Here is a 21,107-nt window from a genome sequence, read left to right as displayed (position 1 = left end):
TTCAAGTGATGACAAATTGGTCAGTCATTTCTACTCTCTATGGGCCAAATCCACAAAGAATGGACTGTGCACACTAAAAGGACTGTGAATTGTGCAGTACTTGTAATTTACCCCTTTTTAAGGTTCTATTCACAAAAATGTTGCAGTAATGATACAGCCATAAAGTTTTGCGACTGAGTAAGGTCTCTCAAACTTCTATAGACAGACTGGGCCATAATGAAATGAAATGCAGAGAGCACAAAGGCCTCAAATTGTGTATCTTTAGTTAACAGAGCTCTCCACAATCACAAACCAACTTTCATGTATTTTGCTGCTTTTACTCATGTAGTATTTCACACCTATAACGTGATGTACTGAAATGTCTGTCAAAGTAGGCTAGACCTATAAATGTGTCAGGCAGGTCTGAAATGTGTGTATTATTTCTTTTATTTCCCAAGAATCAGATTTTAATGTTTTTCAGGTAATGCTGCATCTATCAACACACGTACAATGCCAACTAAAGACACTGTTAAGACAACTGGTAAGAAAATTCACTCTCTCTCCGTTGTATTTGTGTTTTATATGCCTCATAGAACTTACAGCCTAAACAAAAGGCGTCATATGAATCTTTTTACATCTAATTAAATGTATACACATCAATGCTTCCTTGATGCTGTGGAAAATGTAATATTTTATCTTGCAGGGAGCACAATAACTCAAGATCCTTGGTGGCCATTTGTGTATCGTGTTGCTGGCCTGGTGGTGTTTGTCATCATTGTGATAACTCTGTTGGTTGCATCAAAACATGGGTGTCAAGGTGAGGTTTTCTGATTTTGACATACAGTATTCTAAAATGTCTCACATAACACCACAAAAATACAACAAAGCAATACAATAAATAGGCTCTGGTATATTTTGATGATTTTGATCTTATGATGTCAATTCAAGGTGTCCACTGTGCAAGAAAATCCAAGAACCCACCCGATCCAAGAACCCAGCTTCTCCCAGAAGAAAGTCCATATTACCAGAATATCTTCCCCACTCATGTCTATGAAAATGATGATTATCACATCTAAACCAATCTGCTAAGTTAAATCGTACAATATAAGGGTTCTGATGAATATGGAAACATTTTGCAGTGTTCATTACTGTTATCTAACTTTATCTATTTATATTGATTTGTGGGTCAACATACTTTATAAAATGCTGTTTGATGTAATGTGCTTTGTTTTTTTATGAACTTAAAATGTTTCTACAATTGCAAAATATAATAAATTTCTTGAATAACTTTTACTCACTTTTACCTCCAGTTTGTACTTTTGAGTTCCTGTAAATTATGTGGCAACATAGAAGTGAAATTTCTTTCTTGAGAAACCGCTATTGTTTAGATCTGTGTGTGTGTGTGTGTGTGTGTGTGTGTGTGTGTGTGTGTGTGTGTGTGTGTGTGTGTGTACGTATGCAGAACGTAACACATTCGCAGGTAAATAGTTTTACTTCCTCTACAGGTAACGGTCTATGTGCACACATCCGGTTCAGATACCTTGGTCTGTCTGTATTGTTGTGTGTGTTTGTGTTCTTTGTACTCTCTCTGATGATGCTGATTGAAGTTGACTTTTTTTAGTATAATATCTGTTCTGCATTTGGGGGCAGAAAGCTATCAGACTGATGAACAGGAAGCAGAATTAAACCACACATCACGTAAACCTGTCAAAACAAGGACTGTTTTACAGTGGAGAGTATTAGTCATTATCTATATTCATCATCAGGCTCAAGCTCAGATTATACTCTCCTGAAATTAAAAAAAACATTGTATCTAAGCAGCAGTCAACAGTTCCACCGTGGTTTGTGGACTATTAACTGTCTAATGTAATTTGCTGGTTAATTTAGCAACACTATTAACATATTTCGCCTAAAACGAGAGTGATATTTGCATGATAATGATCTTAACACTAATAAAAGACAAAAAAAGAGAGTCTAATAGCCATGCTGGCAGCTTTTTGAAGCTGTATGAGGCCTGTTAGTATGCTAACATTTGCTTAAGTAATCTACCATTGAGGATGATGAGAATGTTATTTTTGCTATTTATTTAGTCATAAACTAAAGTTTTGGAGAAATAGAAAATTTGACCTGTTGGTGCTAGATTAAAAGGTAATCTTTACCAAATTTCACAACTATCCATCAAATAAGGGCATTTCACTCGAAACCACAATCTGTTGGTGGAGCTAGAGGAAAAGTCAGGGGGTCACTAAAGTTATTAGGATTTATTGTGTGGGGACCATAAAGATTATATATATATATTTGATAGACAGTTGAGATTTTTTAGCCAGCCACAAGCTAGTAGCATGGCCGAAAAACTGCTGTCTTTTAAAACATTTTGAAATATATTGAAAAATATTCATCTTTAATGTTTACAGACACATAATGGGTATCAGATAGATAACAACCAAACTATAAAAATAAACAGCGGGTAGCTATTATGGTGTTAGCTTTCTATTAGCAAGCTAATTTAGCAAAGCTAGTAACATGACTAGCCTAAAACAAGAGTGAATCTTAGCTATAGCTGAAATAATTGAGACAAAATTGATCATCTTGTTAATTAACTTTAGCAAAACACATTAACCAAACTGTCACCATACATACACACAGATAGAAATACACTGGCAAATGTGTGTTTTTATTTGACTTAATGAAGTAAATGCATTACATTAAACTTAATTAGTCAGTTCAACTCAATTAGTTATAACTTGTGCTAGGGGGAGTTGCATCAAATGTCCTCTAATTTTAACACATAGGCCTGTTGTTACAGTCACGTTGGCCCAGTCCAAGCCACAAAAATCCCAACATGACATCTGTCACATTTCAGTATGAGTCACCCTTAACCTGCAGGTGTCACAGTGTGTTGGGAGCAGCGAGACGGGGAAAAACATGTCTCTCCCACCTCAAATCCAGGAAATGAGACGTTTCAGTTCAGACTGAAACTGAATAAAATCTTAATAAAAACTGAACTATGATTCTCTGAATGTAAAGGTCAAAGGCTGTCTCATTTCTGCATAAGGAGCCTCTTTGATGGATAATTTATGGATGGATGTTACCTTTCAGAAAGTGGCAACAAATCTATAACCAAACCACAGTGAATGTCTGATACATTTGTTGTTGACTTTTATCATCATTAGATCAAGGATGCAAGCCTGTGAATTGACTGTATCTAACTGTTGAGTGGAAAGTAAAGCAGGCATAGGTGGGGTTGGCCTGTGGGATGTGTTACCTCAGTGGTTTTGAAAGTGCTAAAAGCTGACGTACATCACAGCAATGCCTGCATCTGGCACAGTAAGGTGTCACTGACTTGAACACCTCACACGCTGCACACTGCCCAACAAATGTTGCATGCAGGTGGAGATCCTGGTTGCATCTGAGCTGTGAGAATTACAACAAAACCAATAAATACTTACAATGTTGATCAGATGTCATTACCTTTAAGCTCCTTAAGCACCTTAGGCTTATAAGTAGTGTAATTTAGAGCTGGATGGGACAAATACAATTAAACCTGTCACCTCAAAGCAAATTAATGAAGGTTGCCACCTAGTGGTATAAAAGCTCCACACTTTCACTCTCAATTTTTAAACAGGACATCAATCCCTCCTTCACATAAAATCATTCCCTGCAAGTGTGAGTCCATAAACATTTAAAGCCACTGAGGGACCAATACAAAAGCACAATGGTAACTTTATCATGAAGCCCATTAAAATTAAGCAGTTTCCTCTTGATAAGCTTCTCTGCTTTGTTGCTAGTCAAATTATTTGTTTTGATGACATTGGTATGGATGTAGATAATCATAATAAGTCTGCCCAACATCTCAAAGGAACAAATGAGCTACTTACCCTTTCCTGTCTTTGTGAGGTTTATGGAAGAAGAAAAAAAGAAGTCTTTACTTACATGAAAGGTGTTTTGGAGAGAATGTTACTTTGGTCCCATTCATATGGAGTTCATTTCCAAAACAGGATAAAGTCAATCTGGGGAGAAAAACAGTCGAGGACACATATCTGTTCCTAAGATAAATATGAGGCTACCTTTCTGAATATAACACAATTGCTTTGTTTTTTTTTCAGGGAGAGCAGGTGTGGTTTCAGTGTATGACTTTTTGGGACAATAAGTAGTAGTGTATATTAACTGACAGTCACATCCTGTGATCTTTGGTGTGTTTAAACAGCTAATTTCAACGTATTTTTCTAATGACAGGGATGTTATTCTGGTATGAAACTCATCTATGATTAACAACTGACTCACTGAAATAATACCTTAAATAATACATTGTGACACTGGATGTTAGTTAATTTAAGGGTATTGTAAAAATTGAGATATTTGCATTGGTTAGTCATAGGCCATTTAAGAAGAAGAGCAACAAAGCCAACCTGCTACTCCCAGGGGTTTTGAGAATGAAATAGTAAAGTCACTTGAGTGGGCTGCAGAGGAAATGGGTTTTCTACTGTGTAACTTACACCACCACCCACAGCCTTCATACAGCATACTTTAGCACCCAACAATGTCACAAGAATTGAAGATGGTTGAGAGAGTTCAGCTGCAAATTTGAGCACCTGCGTGCAAGAAAACACTTGATTTAAAAAAAATTTAAAAATTGTATCTCCGAAATATTTAGGCAGTGAAACAAGAGAAGATGCAGTTTCAGATTTTATTTGTTTCCACCTTTCTCATTTATCTCCTCAGCACCGCCACAGGAAACTTGACACATAGTAAAGAAAGGTGAACACTGTTTAAAAAAGAAAGAGAAAACAACACTGTTGATACTCAAGACAGCAGCTTTAGTATCTCAGCTTTTTATAACATCACTATAGACATTTATTAAAATTAAAACCTTTATATACAGATAATATAAGTGACTTAACTGTAAAGTAAATGATGAGATTAACTGTTATTAGAATACATCTTTTTCTGATATATGAAATTTTCTGCAAAATAATATATACTGTACATGGCCCATAGTATAAGACTATGATATGTTTTCTAAAGGTTTGCAAATATAAAGTTAAACTGTAACACTGGTGCTCCCTACAGTTCGGCTCTGTAAGTCATGAAATACTGTACATCAATGCAAATAAAAACAGATAAACTTCTTTAGCGTTCAAAATACACACACAGACCTGCACAACACACGCAAAAAAACCCACCCTCGTTTTCTCACCGTCCGTATTGCATACACACAAAAACAGTGATTCACAATTGAAGGGTTCATCTATTTGGGCATCATTTGGGCGGTGCTAACCAGCAAGCCTATGGAGGTTACAGGTCAACCACCCTTCTCTGTCCCAGCAGCTATAAATAACAAACCTTTCATTCTTCTCTCAAACCGTCGTCTCAGTATGAGTCATACAGGCATGGTGCACTTAAACCTCACTTGCCCAATCTTTTTTTTTTTTTCCTTCCTGTAACTTATAAGTATAGTTTAAAATTGGCACAATCATTCTTTTTGTCCACTACAGTTTACATTATGTTTGCCTCACTGACAACCACAAATAGAGGGCTTTCAGGTGATGTAAGAGCCCTGTGGTGGTCAGGCATTCTGGACTGATGTGTCTAACTTCAGCCACTTCAAATTAATACGCTAGAAAACCTATTTCAATATTTTTTGAAGCCTGTTTTTGTTTCTTTAAATTGGAACAATTCAGTACTGAATGCACCATTAAAGCACAGTAAAACTGTAAAGATAGAGACCTTAACGTTGAAAGTCCAACTGAAATTTAATCATTTCCATTTGCAAACATAATTTCAATATGTTTTGAATGTATTGTTAATAGTTTTGTACTATCAGAATGAAGAAAAAAGGTATTTGGGGGAAATATCAGATAGGTGTATTAACAGTGGCTCATTTGATTGACATTAGCTAGCAGGCTAACAGTGTTAACAGAGTCAAGGGAAACAAACTACTGTAGCTGCAGGTCATGGACAGACAGTGTGGGATTAGCAGTGGTGCTAAAGAGTAAGAACCAAACCAGCATCTAACGGGTTTGATGTAATTACTGATGCACTTTTCCCCTGAATGTTTGTTTGGCAGCTCAACAAGCTAAGCTGTGAGGGAAGAGGTGTGTTCATGTTTGAAAATTAGATAAGAAAGATACTTCAGCAGGACAGCTAATGTGGGTTATTGTTCAGAGTATTGTGTTGAGTTGCAGGAGGCTGTCAGGCTCAGTGTGTTTGCTTTGCCAATGATAGAAGGCCACGTTATTGCTTTAGATTTGATTTGCTGTGATGACAATAAGGTCTCCGGCTACATTAGAAATTATGGAATAGTATTTAATCAAAATAATGAAATGAAATAAATAAAATATAAATTTCTCCCTTTTGGTTTCAGATTTCTTTCTCAAAAGAGAATACAGAATAACTGATTCACAAAGCAGATAGGTATGCTGTAGTAGAAAAGGCAATTTAATATATTAGTTAATATATTAGTAATGTTTTTTCCCTATGTGTTAATATATTTAATTGCTTAATTAACTTGCTTAATAATAAGCTACTTCACAAAGTCAAAAATACTTTGCTCTTAACTAAAAAAGCTTTTAAGGTACATATATCAGCCTTTAGAAAGAAATATAACTTATCAGATAATCTTCATGGGCCTACTGGGTCTGCTTTTGCCAAATTGTTTTATTTATAGTCAGTTCTCCATTGGACGTCCATGATGCCACCATGCTGATCCAACAAAAGCCTCCGTTCCTTTCACAACTACTTCATCAATCAAAGCAACGTATCTACTGTAAGTGTGACTTCTAGCATTAAATAAAGTGTTTTTAGTTCTGTCAACAGTGATTTGTGTCTTCATGAGTTTCCCAGCTAATGGAAGCAGAACCATCAGTGTTGGCTCAGCTCTGTGAATGCTCTGTTCCCGTCCTCTGCGCACTGAACTGGAGAGCACAGTACTGAGCAGCTAGGTCAGGCTCAGAGCTCCGTTGGACTTCCATCAAAGCAATGTTGGCTGCCAGGCTCCAAATCAGTCTGGACAGAGAGTGAGTGAGAGAGAGAGAGAGACACACAAACACAGTCAGTTGATCAGCTTTGTCCTGAGAAAATTTCCGTGTGTCATTTCCCATTCCTGCAAGAATCACGCAGATCCAGTCCTTCCTCACTGGTCTGCATTTTCCCAGTTTTTGTCTATTCAAGGCAAAAATATCACTATGTCATGGGGCAGAGGTGTATTTACTTGATCTATATCCCACACAAGAATGCAAAAATAAACACAGCAAGCACATACACGTTGGTATAGTCCCAAAAATCGCCCACTCAGAGCCAAAAGACCACATATAATGAAATACCAGGAATTCCTAAGCCATAATTAAATGCCTGCCACACCTCAATCTACATGTGGCAACAATGTGAGTTATGTGGATGGGGCTCACTTCGCAAAAGCATTAAAATTGGATCCACACATGTAGCCTAAAAGCCAATTAGAGCAAGAGTGACAAGATAACTAACCTGGAAAATGAATCAACACTGCAGAGGCTAAATATCTTTTGGCACTGTAGGCACCAGCAGGTGTTGCTTTCGGCATAAGTGTGTGTGCCTCTTCTTGTCTATTTTTTCTCCTCTTTTCCTCTGTCTAATCTCCCAGGAGCAATTAGAGTTGCCCTCAGTTCTTCCCTTATGATTTGAAGGCGACTGTGTTTGTGTGCCGGACAGGATGTGGTCACTCCCCTGCCCTTCCTGTGGTGCCACACATTGAAAGGTACCATTGAAAACATTTGCTTTCATTAATGAAACTGCTGCTTATCTGTATTCAACTCCCTGTCCTCGTAGCTGTGTCAACATTGCACCTTATAGTCTGTACATCTCCACCCAGGCCACACCAAAAAAAAAAAAAAAAAATCACATCTTACTGGAAGAACCTCAGACCTCTGCTTAACTTCCCAGCTGAGATTGAAGCAGGCAGGGACTGAACTACACCCACTGATCCAGAAATGACCAGAAAGTTGGAACTTGGGGCAGGCTTGTGGTTTTGACTTCAGCTGCAGACATCACAACTCTTTACAACCATCCACAGTGTGTTTCTCTGCAGTTAAACATCTCACTGACACTCGAAATATTTGTCAGCATAGTTTTCCTTTAAGACAGCTGTTACACACCAGAGGAGTTCCAGTTTTTCTTACTCAGTTAGTGGGAAGTCATGACTGAGCTCAGATAATGTGAAAATGTACCTGCATCTTTTTAGCAATGGTTTAAAGGACCAATACACTTACATTTCTAACAAGTATACTCACAAAAAACAACTAGATTTAACTAGATTTGTGTCAACCGGCCATTGCATTAGTGTTAATATTAACACTATCACTATCACTATCACTATCAGGTGTGTGAAACTTTGTCTAGTTATTTTGAGTTATCATTAGACATTATCAGAGAGTAGGAACATACTTAAAAATACCAATCACAGTTACCCAAAGCACAAACTGATATTTTTAAATGCCTTATTTGTCCATAACCCAAAGACATTCAGTTTAGTGCAATAAAAGGAAATCTGGAAATATTCACAACCATATCTACAAAATGACTCAGAACACAATCAGTTGTTAAAATAGTTTCTGAATCATTTCTGCTAATTGATTAATCATCATCACTTCCAATGAATACAGACATCTTGAGGCACTTAGCATCACATGTGAATCACAGCTCCCTTTCACTGAACTGCAATCTGAGTCTCATCACAGTAAATGCTTGTGTTCCCGGCACATGTCAGACAAGCCAAGACTACGAGGTACAGGATGTGTGTGTCTGTACAGTCAAGTGTGAAGGGTGGGCGTTGTTATCAACTGGCCAGGATCGTAGCTTTGGACTTTCTCCCTGTTCCAGGCCCCTACTGTGTGCCGTTTTCTTCCATAGTCCAAGAGATTAGACAGAGAGACGGGGGTCTTTTCTTCAGGCTGCTAACTCCACACAATCAGTACAACCACTTGTTATTCTGCTCAGGATCCAGAGTTGGAAAGCAAGGAGACTTGGGAGTTTGGAGTGTTTCAGGCAAACAGGGGATTCTTTCTATTTTATAAGAAAAATCTATTTTTGCAGCGTGATCTCTTCAAAATATTCCATGCCAAAGTTTCGCCACAGACTCTTAAGCAAGTCCCGGTCCAACACAAAGCTATCATAACATGCAAACACTGTATTTAGGAGTGTAAAGACAGTGCCTCATGGTCTCATAAATTAGGGATGTGAGAAAAACACAAACAACAGCATGACTGACGTCTTTGTTGCGTTCAACCCATGTGGGCGAATGTTGGTTTTGGACCCTGAGTGATGAGGAAATGAGGAATTAAGAGAATGTGTCAGTGGGTTTCCATCTGTAAGACGTCGGGAAAAACGGGTGTGTGGGCCCTCTGTTGGCTTATCGCACAAGAAGGAGAGACAAAACGTCTTACTTTTCGTTGTTTGCAATGTTCTTAAAACACTGCAAACATCTGCAGGCATAACAAATACATCCATTTATTGTTATTAAGTTTATCTTGACACAAGTCAAAGGAGTCATGGGATCGTACTGATTATGACATCAGCTCCAACTTTTGTTTTTCTTCCTTTGCAGCCAAGACTTTCATTTGGCAAGTAAAAGTGCAAACATCAACTAAGTCAGTGCCTGTGATAAGATCGGTTTTCTCTACCTCTTTTATTCTTGGAAAGAAAATGTACAATCAAGGGGAAGTGGGCAGAGATCCACATGTCACATTAGGCTGCACTGTTTTTGTGACACTCGGTTGTGGGAAAGGTGTTAACAGGAGCTAAGGGAGTGTTGATGATACATCGATGCTGACGCCTCTGTGTGGAAAGTTGCAGGGTGTTGATGCTCTGAGTGTGTTTTCAGATAAATGTGACCTATTTCAAGGTTTGATTATGCTTTTTTCCCCATTGTCACCTTACCAACACACGTACACATTTCCCTATTCACTTCCTCTGGGATTATTTCCCGAATTACATTTGTCTGAATTTTCTCCAGAACAAAAGGTTAAAAAGGACAATATCCTTTTTTTGGCTCATTTTTTGGTCACAAGCTCTTCATGCTGCCAAACAAAAGAGGACATTTTGATTTAGACTGTAATATATTTTTCAACTGTATAATATCCACATAAGAACATATGTTGTGTTGAATTCTTCAACAGTAAATAAACCAAATGCAATGGATTCTTACAAAAAAAGTTTATGCTGCATGTTTCTGTTATCGGACATTAAAAATCAAATATTGAATTCAGCCACTAAAATCATTTTTTCACATTCATGTGCTAAAAGTGGAAAGTTTATCTGATCTCACTGAGGCAGGCCTATATGCAGGATTTAGATCATAACTAGTTTGGAGTCAATTTTGGTCCAATATTCAACTTACACAAGTGTGATGTGGGAATTTTAAGCCTCTAATGCACAAACATTGAGAAAGGACATGGCATTTTTAAAGATTTTGTCATTGTTGTTACGAGCAGAATATTTTTATGTCTTAACATGTCTGGATGGTGTCTTACAAAATCATGCATTGTTGGTTTCTACCTCTTTACACAACTGGCACCATATGATTTCATCCATTTACTGTGGTATGGAACTGGCAGGCTTGTTTGTTTGTCTGTTTGTTTTTTGAATGACAAATATGGCATCTGGTTTGCAGCATGATGCAGCAACTCCATGCTGATTTCTTCCTTTCTAGCTCTGTTAACTGTAGTTTACTTCTGGATCTGGATCTTGCACTGTACCACATAATGGTAATTCTTATATTACAGACAGCTGGCTGGTTATTTTCTCTCACGTGCGTTAAAAGTTGATGCAAACAGCAAGTTCACATTCAGCTAGAATCTTCATGGTGCGTTAAAATACAACTTATTTTCCCGGGAAAAAATGAGGCCTTGCAAAAAATGTTATCAAATCAGTTCACTGAGGTTATCTTGCTCTCAACTCATAAAATATGGGAATGTTTTCAGTTTCATTTAATGTACTAGGACATTTTTTTATCATAATCATAACAGTGAACAGAGCCACTTATAACTTGGCCAGCACATCAGACCACAAGATAAGCAAGTCCATGCATATGAGATGAACAGTTTTCTCCCATGATCAAGACCATAGTAAAGAAGTACCTATAATTAGAGTCATTCCCAGAACAACCACAGTCTTCTATTAAACTCTGAATCTATTGGGATCATCACAGTATTTTTTGATGACATGCTAAATTACTCTTTTGCACCCTCACCCTTGATTTCTTTAAATAACTTTAAGTAAACCCACTAGAGAACATTTGGGACCTTGTCGCAGGATATTTCACATGTGAATTTAACTTAGCAGAGTAAAAAAAGTGAAGCAGCAGAGTCGACACTCACCGTCAGTGCAGATGAAGCACTTGCAGAGACACACACACAGGCACAGAAGGAGGACGGCGGCCACACCGCACACTGAGAGGAGGATAACCATGGCTGGACTCACTGAAGCACACAAACCCACACACACACTGACATTTACACCAAAGCTCTATTTACAGATATGTTTCAGACATTTAACATGTAAGCATATGACATCTGGACTAAACATATACAACAATGTGGTACAAGAATCCTCAGATGAGAACACCCACTTCCCGTATGCTGAAACATTACTAGATTTAGGACCCCATCAAAGCAGCCATAATTACCCCTGACTAAAATAGCTGACAATACACACATGTGAAAACAAAAGCTGTCTTTGTACAGCACCTCAGCACTAAAGTATGGGAAGTATACCCTTTTTTTTACAATATGTGTGTCTAGTTTTACTTTGGGTGTGTTTTTCTGCTTTAAAGTATTACCTGCTATTAATTATTATGTCTTATTTAAACATATGGTACTTTGTCCCCATTTCAAATGTTCCCATAAACAATCTCCACAATATTATGTCACAAAGAAATACAGGACTTTCATAGATAATGTAATGATGCTATGGGTTCATATTATGATCACTAGTTTTAATTATTTCAACTTTTTAGTCTCTTAGTTTTGGACAGCACGAACAACAATACTCATACGCCTCGGCTGCTGTTGCTATGGAGAAGAAACCTGGCAGAAAGCACTTTGTTGCTGGGATTGAGAACAAAACACGTTGCCATGGTTGCTGCATTCATCCAAAATTGACCCAGAATCCAAAAGTGAATTCATTTGAGTTGCACTTTAGTTTCAATCCTCTGTTAGTAGAGCACATGAAAGAATTTAAAGCTTAAGTTAAGAATAACTGTAACCTCTGAGGGAGTGCATGGCCTTTAAGTCCTTGTTGTTGTGAGCTAATTTGATTAGAGATCAGCAAGCCATGCAGGCTGATAAAAACCCTCAGTAGAAAAACTCCTCACCATTTTTGTTGAGGGTCACTGAGAGAGGTTTCTTCAAACCCTGGTGGTGCACAATGCATTTGACGGACATGTCATTGAGCAACGCCGACTGGAATAGCAGCGTGCTCGTCACTATTGTCGTGCCGTCGCCCTGATTGTAGGTTGATGAAATGGATGGCCCTAGCGTTCGGTTGTCCCCCTCAACGTCCCACATGATCTCTGCTGCGGGCCGGGACTGGGCGGTGCAGTTGGCCTCGGTGACCCCCGAAGTCGAGGTCACATAGTTGACTTCTGGTTTGGGTAAAACTGGAGAAAGAAAGGTTGTTTAGTGCCTTTCAGTTCAAGTTCAGTGAGCCTTATGTTGTGGTTTCTTTTAGATGTTTTGCCACTTTTTATTTTATTGAAACCTGCCAATCACAGACAACAGAAAGCAGAGATTTGTTCCTCTGCCCTCATAATGGAGACAGAGAGACAGAGCACATTGCCTGTCAGTCTCTTCTCGGCGACACAATGACACAAGTCGTCCTGCGACAGGCCAGCCTAGAAACAAAACCCAGACAGAGAACAGAGGCAAAGCAGCTTTTACTAACGCTGCGTGTATGTGTGTGCGTCTGGATCTTTGGTTCCGTCAGTTCACACAAAAGCAACGCTTGTTAGCAGAGCTAGAAGACGGACGTATGGGTATGCACACACATACACACACACACACACACACACACACACACACACATACACAGAAGCCTTGTGTCTAGGAAACAGTGAGCCACTCATCCCCTGGGCTTTCACCCAAATTAATCACTCCTTTCCCCTCAATGACACCCTCCCTCTGTGGACATTATCACTCCCAAAAACACACACACAAACACACATACAGAAGAAGATCAACAGACACTCACACTTCTGGAAAGCTGGAAATGTGGAATGTTTGCGTACCACTTCTAAAAGTCTAAGAGACGTAACACTGCTTTAATATTGTGGTTTACACGTTTATGGCACAGTAGCAGCACTGAGGGGAAAAAAGAGGACAGGGGGGATTAAGCCATGGGTGGCGAGGGACACAAATCGCTGTGGCAGGTCTCCAAAGCAGGTCAGAACAGTAGATTAATGACCCACTTCAGTAACTCTCACCTCGGGGCTGCCTGTGGTTTGTTTATACACAGCGTTTCCTTTTCCTGAACTATATCTGGGACACACAAGAGGACATATTTCCTTTCAGCAAACAGTACAGTATATCTCCAGTTCATGTCAAGATCATTTAAGTAATACACTCTTTTAAAAAGGTGAAAACAAGTGCTTCAACTAACAATTGTTTTCATTATCAATTCATCTTTAGACTATTTATTTGATGAATCCATTAGTTGTTTGGTCCATAAAATGGAAAATGGTGTAAAATGTCAATCACTGTTGCTCAAAGGCCAAAGTCACATCCTCGAATGTCTCATTTGTCCAAAACAGTCAACAGCCTGAAGTTATTTAGTCACCAATGAGGACAAAAAAAGACAGAAAATATTCACATTTGAGAAGCTGGAACATTTTCTAAGATATGAAAGCGATTGAGTTATCGTTGCAGCTCTAGTTTAGACAGTAGAAGAATGTTCATTATTGTTTGTGTTTTATTTTCTTGTTAGCATTTGTGTATTTGTATAAAGGCCAATGTACTGATGTTGTATGGAAATGGCTGATACTAATCATTCCAGAAATAGCTTAATCAAACATGATAACTCATCATTACCTCCTCCAATTTTACATGTTGACATCAATTTGACTTCGGAGGGGCTTTGGCGAGTCTAAGAAAATGACATCATCCAGGTATCATAAGGTATCTTAACTTGGGTTTGGAGACTATAATCTTTTAACAGAAATAGAAATTGCATTGGGAGCACTGAGTTTGAAAGACAAGACAGTTGCATTTTGGGAAGGATTTGTTATTTTCAGAGATTGACCCATAGCACTAAAAGTCAGGACATCACTGACTCTGCAACATTATTTTTTGACTGATCTTTTGTGAATATGTCCCTGGGAAGAACCCTAACTTTACAGAACTTTACTAATGTACTCTTGGAAACAAAATGAAATGCTTTGTCCAAAGTGTTCAAGCTGACTCTTGCTGCAAATTCAGATCAGGTTGAAGCAGTAACTAAATTAATAGAAAACTCAGGATTCAAGCACAATAAGCTGAAGTGCTACAACCAGGCAATAATATTCCTTCATTTTCTTTTAAAGTGCTTCAATTTTGCCCTTTGAGCGTCTGTTTAATGCTAATATTTTAAAAAACAACAAATGTTCTTTTCATCAGACTCACCAAATACAGAGAGGCAGGCGGTGTCACTCTTGGTGCCGTCTGGGTACGTGTGGAACTCGCAGGTGTAGCACCCCTCATCCTCGGTCTTGACCACCTTGATGGTTAGCTCGGTGTTGGCCAGGTTTCGGCTCAGACTCACGTGCCCCCTGAACATGTCATTTATGGTCTGGTCGCCTTTTTTGGTGAAGGAGGCCACAGTGGTGGTGTCGCCCTGCTCGGCTATCTTCCTCCACAGCACCTGCTGCACCCTCTCGGGGAGGCTGTACCGGCAGGAGAGGGTGATTGGTTTCCCGCTCACGGCTGTCTTGTTGCCCTCCAGTTGCACTTTACCTACAACAAAGGAAACATTCCCATTATTTTTATCATTACATGAATGTGTGATTGTATGTTAGCTGTATCTGTCAGTGGATTATTTCTGCTGGCATCAAAATGTGCAATAAAAACTTCAAAGGGCTGTTGCTTGTGCACAGGAGCAGGGATAACACGGAGTAATAAAAGTGTGCGTGTGTGTGTGTGTGTGTGTGTGTTTAATGGTAACAACAGGATGCAAAGGAGAGCTGGGTGGGTGGCCTTTCTCGCCTGCTGGTCTAGGAGTTCAGGCTTGAGCATACAACTTCCTGCTTCAAGAAATTCTGGGACTAGTGAGCAGAACAAACAGTATGTGTGACCCTGATTGGGACATGCTGCACACAGACTACAGTGGGTGACTTCAACAAATAAACACTGGAAAATTTTTGTTGACTTTATAGAAATAAACCAAAAAGGAAGTAGCTTGTAGGTGAGCTTGTGAAAAGCTGGACTCACCAGTGATTGTGACACACATCTCTCCTTTTTGCCGGCCCAAGGGGTAAATATCAAAGATGCATTGGTAGCAGCCCTCATCATCCTGCTGCAAGCTCTTGATGGTGATGTAGCTGGAGTTGTTATGCGAGGAGTTGAGCAGCACGTTGGACTCTTGATGGCTGATACGGACCGACTCACCTGGCTCGTAGACCAGGAGCTTCTTGTTGCCTTTGTGCAACCAGCTCACTTGCCGGATGGTGCCATCTGTGACGTTACAGCCAAGCAGGAGGGGATGACCTGCCTCTGCGATCATATTGGCAGGAGCTATGACCACTGAGACCACACAAATGCAACAAGCAAGCCAGTCAGCACAGTCAGACTGAGGTTTTTCTAGGTTAATTCATTCAAATAAGGTTTATTGACATAACTGTTAAAGTTACATTTTTGATACCACTTAATTTAACAGGTTCTTTTATTTCCTGAAAAGGTTTTAGGTATTTAACAGTAAACTTCACATAAGAAAAGGTGGTGATATAAATTATAAGAAAGAATATTTATCTACTTTGTTAATCTACTTTTTGGCAGTTTAGTCCAGGGGATTCCCCTCTCCAAATAATCACAATATCCAGTTGGGAGTTTGTGAGATAACTAATCAAAGAAGAAGACTTTCTCTAGTTTTTGCCATTCGTGAAATGTTTTTTCTTCTTTGGGCCTCCAGCTAATTTAGATTAAACCATCAGCTTTCCAACTACACAATCGAAAAAGATCTGGAGATTAATCTTTAATAAATATTGTATTTCACAAATTTAAAATGTGTTTTTTATATTTAATCTTAATCTATCTGATTTGTAATCTGTATTTTCTACACACAAATTGGGGGCATTGAGGCATCTAAAATCCTCTTGAAAGAAGCTACAGTTCATTTACTAAACACAATTAATAAATATATATGAAAAATGTACCTTGTGTCCTGCAGACAGCTGTTCCCGCTATCCACACCAGCAAACACAGGGGCAGACCAAGTCCACCCATCGCACACCGACGCAGGGTTACCAAGTATCACATCCAGGCTGCAGCTGCAAACACAAACACTGTCAGAGAACTTTAACAGCTTCCACCACAACATTAATCTCACTGTAAAACCTCAACATCAAGCACTTCTCATCTGGAAGCTAATATATAAACTTAAGAAAAAGATGTTCAATCAATGAGTGTGTATTAAGGCTGTGGATTCAGACGTACTCCTTTCAGCTGTCCAGTGCTCTGACGTGTTGGTCAGTGTAGTTGTTGCTGCATCGTACTGGCACACTGTCTGCTGTAATGAGAAACATGAAGCCAGAGGATGACATTAGCAATGACCGCATCGTGGCAGCTTCATGAGAGATTACACTGTGCAAAACTCTACGGCTGTAACCAACAATTATTTTCATTTTCAAGTAATCGATCAGTTGCTTGATCTTTAAAATCTCAGAAAATGATGAAAAATGGCGATCACTGTCTCCAAAAGCCCAAGATGACGTCCTCAAATGTCTATTTATTTGTCTCGACCAAAAGTCCTTAACTTAAAGATATTCAGTTTACTGTCAGAAACCAGAAAATATACACATTTAGAAGCAGGAACCAAATAATTTCTTTAAATGAATGAAACCAAATACTTGCAGATACATTTAATGGGTGCAGATCTATGAAATTCAAATACTCAATAATACTAAATAACTAAAGCCATCACTGAACAACAACAGCTGCTGATTCAGGAAACATCACCTGGGGTCTAACAGAGGTTAATATGTTAATCCACAACACGCACCCTGCCTCCAGTAAGCCCATAATCATCTGGTAGCAAAACAAGCTGCCACTTTCATGTCTAGACAACACAAGCCATAAGATTTCCAAATCAATACTAGAGAACTGACCTCAATGAAATTACAGTATCCGGATGATGATGCCAGGCGTGATGAGGAGACATTAGTCATGATGGTTTGCAGCAAGCGTAAGGTGTGTGAGTGCTGAGACACCAGCCAAGCCCTCACATTGCGGTAAAGCTCCATGCTTGTTTAGTAGAGGCAATAGAAAGATGCCACACCAGAGGCTTGACTGTAAACAGCAGGGATAAGGCATACACTGGCCTTTGATCAGTTTCTATAAGTGGAGTGAAGTGGACTTTCTGGGAAAGAGAAACCAGCCACACAACCACAAGGTGCAGACCTCAGAGATTTATTGCCATTATTTGCTCTTTTGTAGTGTCAACCATCTGGCTTCGAACATACATCCTGCTCCTGTTGGCCAACTGTTTAAATGACTTTCCTACCACAAAAACACAACTATTAGAGGATTTGTGGCTCAAATGCCTTGTTCAAAGGCAGACACAAGACAATCTGTAGGAGGCCCAGTGTTTATTGCTGTTGAGAAAACTCATCCAGCAGAGTTGAATTTTAATGAAGCCAGGCTGGCAACTTTATTCTAAAAATCTGCTCTCCATCCAGATGCACTGAATATTTCTCCACAGCTGGTTCAGTTACAGAAGTTTGAGTGTGTGTTTTTCCCCCCAAGATTTCTTTGCCACAAGAAGAATTGGAAGGGTTCTTTATGTAATCAGTCCAATTTTGTGGATAAAAATTCATCCCATCAAATGAATGAAATGCTTTAAGGAAACCACAAAGTGACACTGACATAATTTACATTAAGTTAAAAGATGTTTGCCCCAAGTACATGGTGAGGGACTGACAGAAAATGATCTCCAGCTCTGCAGAGTTTATATAACAAGTGCAACAGGGAAAATGATGTAAGCAAATTAAAAGTGTTTTAGTTTAAATCAATGAACAGGTCATGATGAGTTCATTATAAGGGGAAAAATACTGTAAAATGTTAATTCTATGTTATTTTCACTGGAACCTGGTTAGCCATAATCTACATAGACCTGCCTGATCTACTAAACATAGGCTACTGATTGTGCATCCAGGAATCCAGGAGACAGAAGTGTCACCATAAAAAGTTTGTAATAAGTAAAAATGACCAGAAATAACTTCAAACTACTGAACTTTTAAATTGTCCCAAGCTTATTTTACTTACAATAAAAGTCGTGCAGACATTAAACTTACCCGTTGACAGATGATAGTCGCCCAAACACCAGCTTGGCTCCCAGTCTGTGCGGTGCTCCTGTGTTACAGGTAATGTGAAAGTGGAGCAGAATAATCCATGCTTACTACATCAAACTACGAACGAGCAGTGTGTTGAGTAATTTGAGTTCCTGCTGCCTCATTTCACTCCCTGATCTCGCAAAACACCTTAACTCTTCATCGGCATATTTGTGGAAAGTGTGGCCCCTGCTGTCATTGTTGCGCAATTGCAGCCAAAACTCATATAATTATTTGAGGGTTTGATAGTTGCAGTAATTGCTTTTCAATAGGAGAATAACTCATCACAGGTTCCTGTCACAGCTCTAAAACATTATAATAACACTCCTAATTTGACCAAATATTGTACTTCTACACATGAAGATTCATTAAAAACAGATTTTTTATTTGAAGATCTCTAATTATCATCTGCTGGCAACAAATTGTTATTTACAGAAATATAAATAATATAAAGTAGCAACAGTAGATGTGCATTATACAAAACATTTTCCCTTGAAAAGACCTGTGGTTATATTTCTGTTTCAGCAGGACAATGACGACTGCAGCAACAGAAACACAGACCACTGCAACAACAACCATGATGATTAAGTGTGATCTATGAGAAAAACAGGAACATTTGTCACATGGAGAAACTTTCGTTATGCAACTAAAACCAAAGGGAACTGTTTTTTACTGACAGGACATGTGGACATTGTCATCAGGTTCATTTACTTCATCAAGACCTGCAAAGAGAAACAAACCCACCAGAACCATAAGGCAATTATTAATCCACAGCTCAGGGGTTTTGGACATGTCTCACCATCATCAGATGATTGATTGACTGCAGGAATCATTTTAAACACCTGAATTTCAGGGACTGAGAGCAGTCGTACTGCACATCCAACTTGTGCACCGTTTCCATGGAAACCACCAGACAGCACAGCTGTAGTGGTGACAGTGACTGTAGCGTTGGTGTTGGTGACACTGACCGTGCTGCTGTTAGAGAAGTAGAGGTCTTGTTGTGGGACATTCAGAGTTACTGTGGGAGCAGGACGACCTGTGGCCGAGCAGGACACAACTGTCTCTTCACTAGAGTTTGATTCTCTGATTTGTAGAATGGGTTCATGCAGCTCTGCAAAGACACAACATTACATATATCACTTGGAGCAGATCATTACAAAAATCAAGTACTTTTCAGATTTCCCGTTTTATAACATTATCAAAATATTTGGACTTTAGACTTAATTATTTACATAACATATTTATAATATTTTACATATAATTTAAATATCACAACTATTATGTCTTGTTATATTTTAGAATAAAATTAACTTTTATGACAGTTGGAGACAAAGTGTGTGAAATATGCAGCAAGTACATCATTTTGTGATGTGAATTCATTGTGCCATGAAATGGCACATTTAACAGCCATCTTTTCCAACTGTCATCAATGTGAAACAAGTTAAAACTGTAATTCACCACAAATGTCTTCAGAAGTGAAGAAAGGACCTCACCATAAAGATGGAGGCAGGTTCTTCCTGTCAGAGAACCATCAGGATACGTGTTAAACAAACAGAGATAGCAGCCTTCATCCTGCTCCATCACCTTCCTGATAACTATGGAGCAGTTCTTCAGTCCAGCATCTTTAAACTCCACTTTATCCTGGAAACCAGGATTCACTGTTTTTTTAAAGTATTTGTTGTAGCTGCCAAGATTCTTCTTCCCCTCAGGTAAATCTTTCTGCCAGGTGACCTGAAGAACATCTTTAGTCTGCATGAGCTGACAGCTGAGATGAACATCTTCTCCTACTTTTACCATCACATGCTGCTGTGTTTGTACAACAGCTGTTAGACCTGCATGGAGGAAAAGAAATATGTAGTTTAAACGGCGTATACTTTAGGTTGATGTGAACATTTCAACATAATTTCTTTTATAAATTGCTATTTAACTGCTCAAAATGATTCACAATGAAATGGGAAAATTCCATCTCAGTGATAACATATTGTTTATTTGAGCAAATATAGTTTAGCTTCAAAATAGGACAGGCTGCAGATAAAGCCCTAAACTTTATTACAAAGACTGTTAAAATGAAGTGAAAAAGAGTGTTTGCCACTTTAAGCTTCACGTTGACTAACAAATGTGTCGCTGGTGATGATGAAGATGTTGAAAACAGGAAGAGATCAGAACATGACAGACTTGTTTATCTTAATCAAATGTTCTAATAAAATACCTACTTACTTTTAATCTCAATAGAAAAAACAAGAATAAATCAACATGATTCAATATTTCCTCTCAAAACAATCACTTTGTGTTAGAGTTAAAAGACACAGGAATATTCCATGGTGCTTTACATAACAGCAGAAAAAATGACTTCAGTAAAAGTACTCAGACAGGATACTGTAACAACTCTCTTACCTTTTATAAAGACTCCCAAAAAGATTATTGTGACTGCAGCTTGTATCATCATTGCTGGAAGTGGCAACGTTTCAACTCAGCTGTCGGTCATGTAAAACTAAAACGTTATCTGAGTTGTCTGCTTACTAAAATTGAAATAGGGAAACAGAGAGGGCGGGTGATAGTCTGACTACTGATGACGTATAACACAGGC

The 21,107-nt window shown here is 38.7% G+C and overlaps 2 protein-coding genes across 2 annotated transcripts; both read right to left on the bottom strand.

Moving 5' to 3' along the window:
- Nucleotides 1–4,659: 4,659 nt before the first annotated feature.
- Nucleotides 4,660–18,609, bottom strand: LOC128354417 (OX-2 membrane glycoprotein-like). Its single transcript, XM_053314659.1, has 8 exons — nt 18,485–18,609; nt 16,629–16,701; nt 16,349–16,462; nt 15,408–15,719; nt 14,604–14,933; nt 12,323–12,607; nt 11,328–11,429; nt 4,660–6,984 (listed from the first exon to the last, which is right to left on the bottom strand). Exons 3-8 carry the CDS (start codon nt 16,416–16,418, stop codon nt 6,980–6,982), a joined length of 1,104 nt encoding a protein of 367 aa, XP_053170634.1. The 5' UTR covers nt 16,419–16,462; nt 16,629–16,701; nt 18,485–18,609; the 3' UTR covers nt 4,660–6,979.
- LOC128354037 (OX-2 membrane glycoprotein-like) lies at nt 16,446–20,963 on the bottom strand. The gene is made up of 7 exons (XM_053314281.1): nt 20,915–20,963; nt 20,014–20,352; nt 19,320–19,631; nt 18,485–18,542; nt 17,300–17,435; nt 16,629–16,701; nt 16,446–16,462 (listed from the first exon to the last, which is right to left on the bottom strand). The coding sequence occupies exons 1-7, from the start codon at nt 20,961–20,963 to the stop codon at nt 16,446–16,448; spliced, it is 984 nt and encodes a 327-aa protein (XP_053170256.1).
- Between the last annotated feature and the right edge of the window lie 144 nt (nt 20,964–21,107).

Source organism: Scomber japonicus, chromosome 24 (assembly GCF_027409825.1).
Source record: "Scomber japonicus isolate fScoJap1 chromosome 24, fScoJap1.pri, whole genome shotgun sequence".
NCBI lineage: Eukaryota > Metazoa > Chordata > Actinopteri > Scombriformes > Scombridae > Scomber > Scomber japonicus.
The sequence above is the reverse complement of the archived record's forward strand: the minus strand, read 5'-3'. Positions and strand labels throughout refer to the sequence as shown.

What these genes read in the sequence shown, in the direction of transcription:
- LOC128354417 (XM_053314659.1), bottom strand. Translation starts at nt 16,418, where the DNA reads ATGGGTGGACTTGGTCTGCCCCTGTGTTTGCTGGTGTGGATAGCGGGA. An exon ending in CGCCTGCCTCTCTGTATTTG is followed by an intron (nt 12,608 to 14,603) that starts GTGAGTCTGATG and finishes TTCTTTCTCCAG; the next exon opens with TTTTACCCAAACCAGAAGTC. An exon ending in AGTGACCCTCAACAAAAATG is followed by an intron (nt 11,430 to 12,322) that starts GTGAGGAGTTTT and finishes TGTGTGCTTCAG; the next exon opens with TGAGTCCAGCCATGGTTATC.
- LOC128354037 (XM_053314281.1), bottom strand. Translation starts at nt 20,963, where the DNA reads ATGATACAAGCTGCAGTCACAATAATCTTTTTGGGAGTCTTTATAAAA. An exon ending in TTTGGGAGTCTTTATAAAAG is followed by an intron (nt 20,353 to 20,914) that starts GTAAGAGAGTTG and finishes TCCTCCATGCAG; the next exon opens with GTCTAACAGCTGTTGTACAA. An exon ending in CAATCAATCATCTGATGATG is followed by an intron (nt 18,543 to 19,319) that starts GTGAGACATGTC and finishes CCTGTAACACAG; the next exon opens with GAGCACCGCACAGACTGGGA.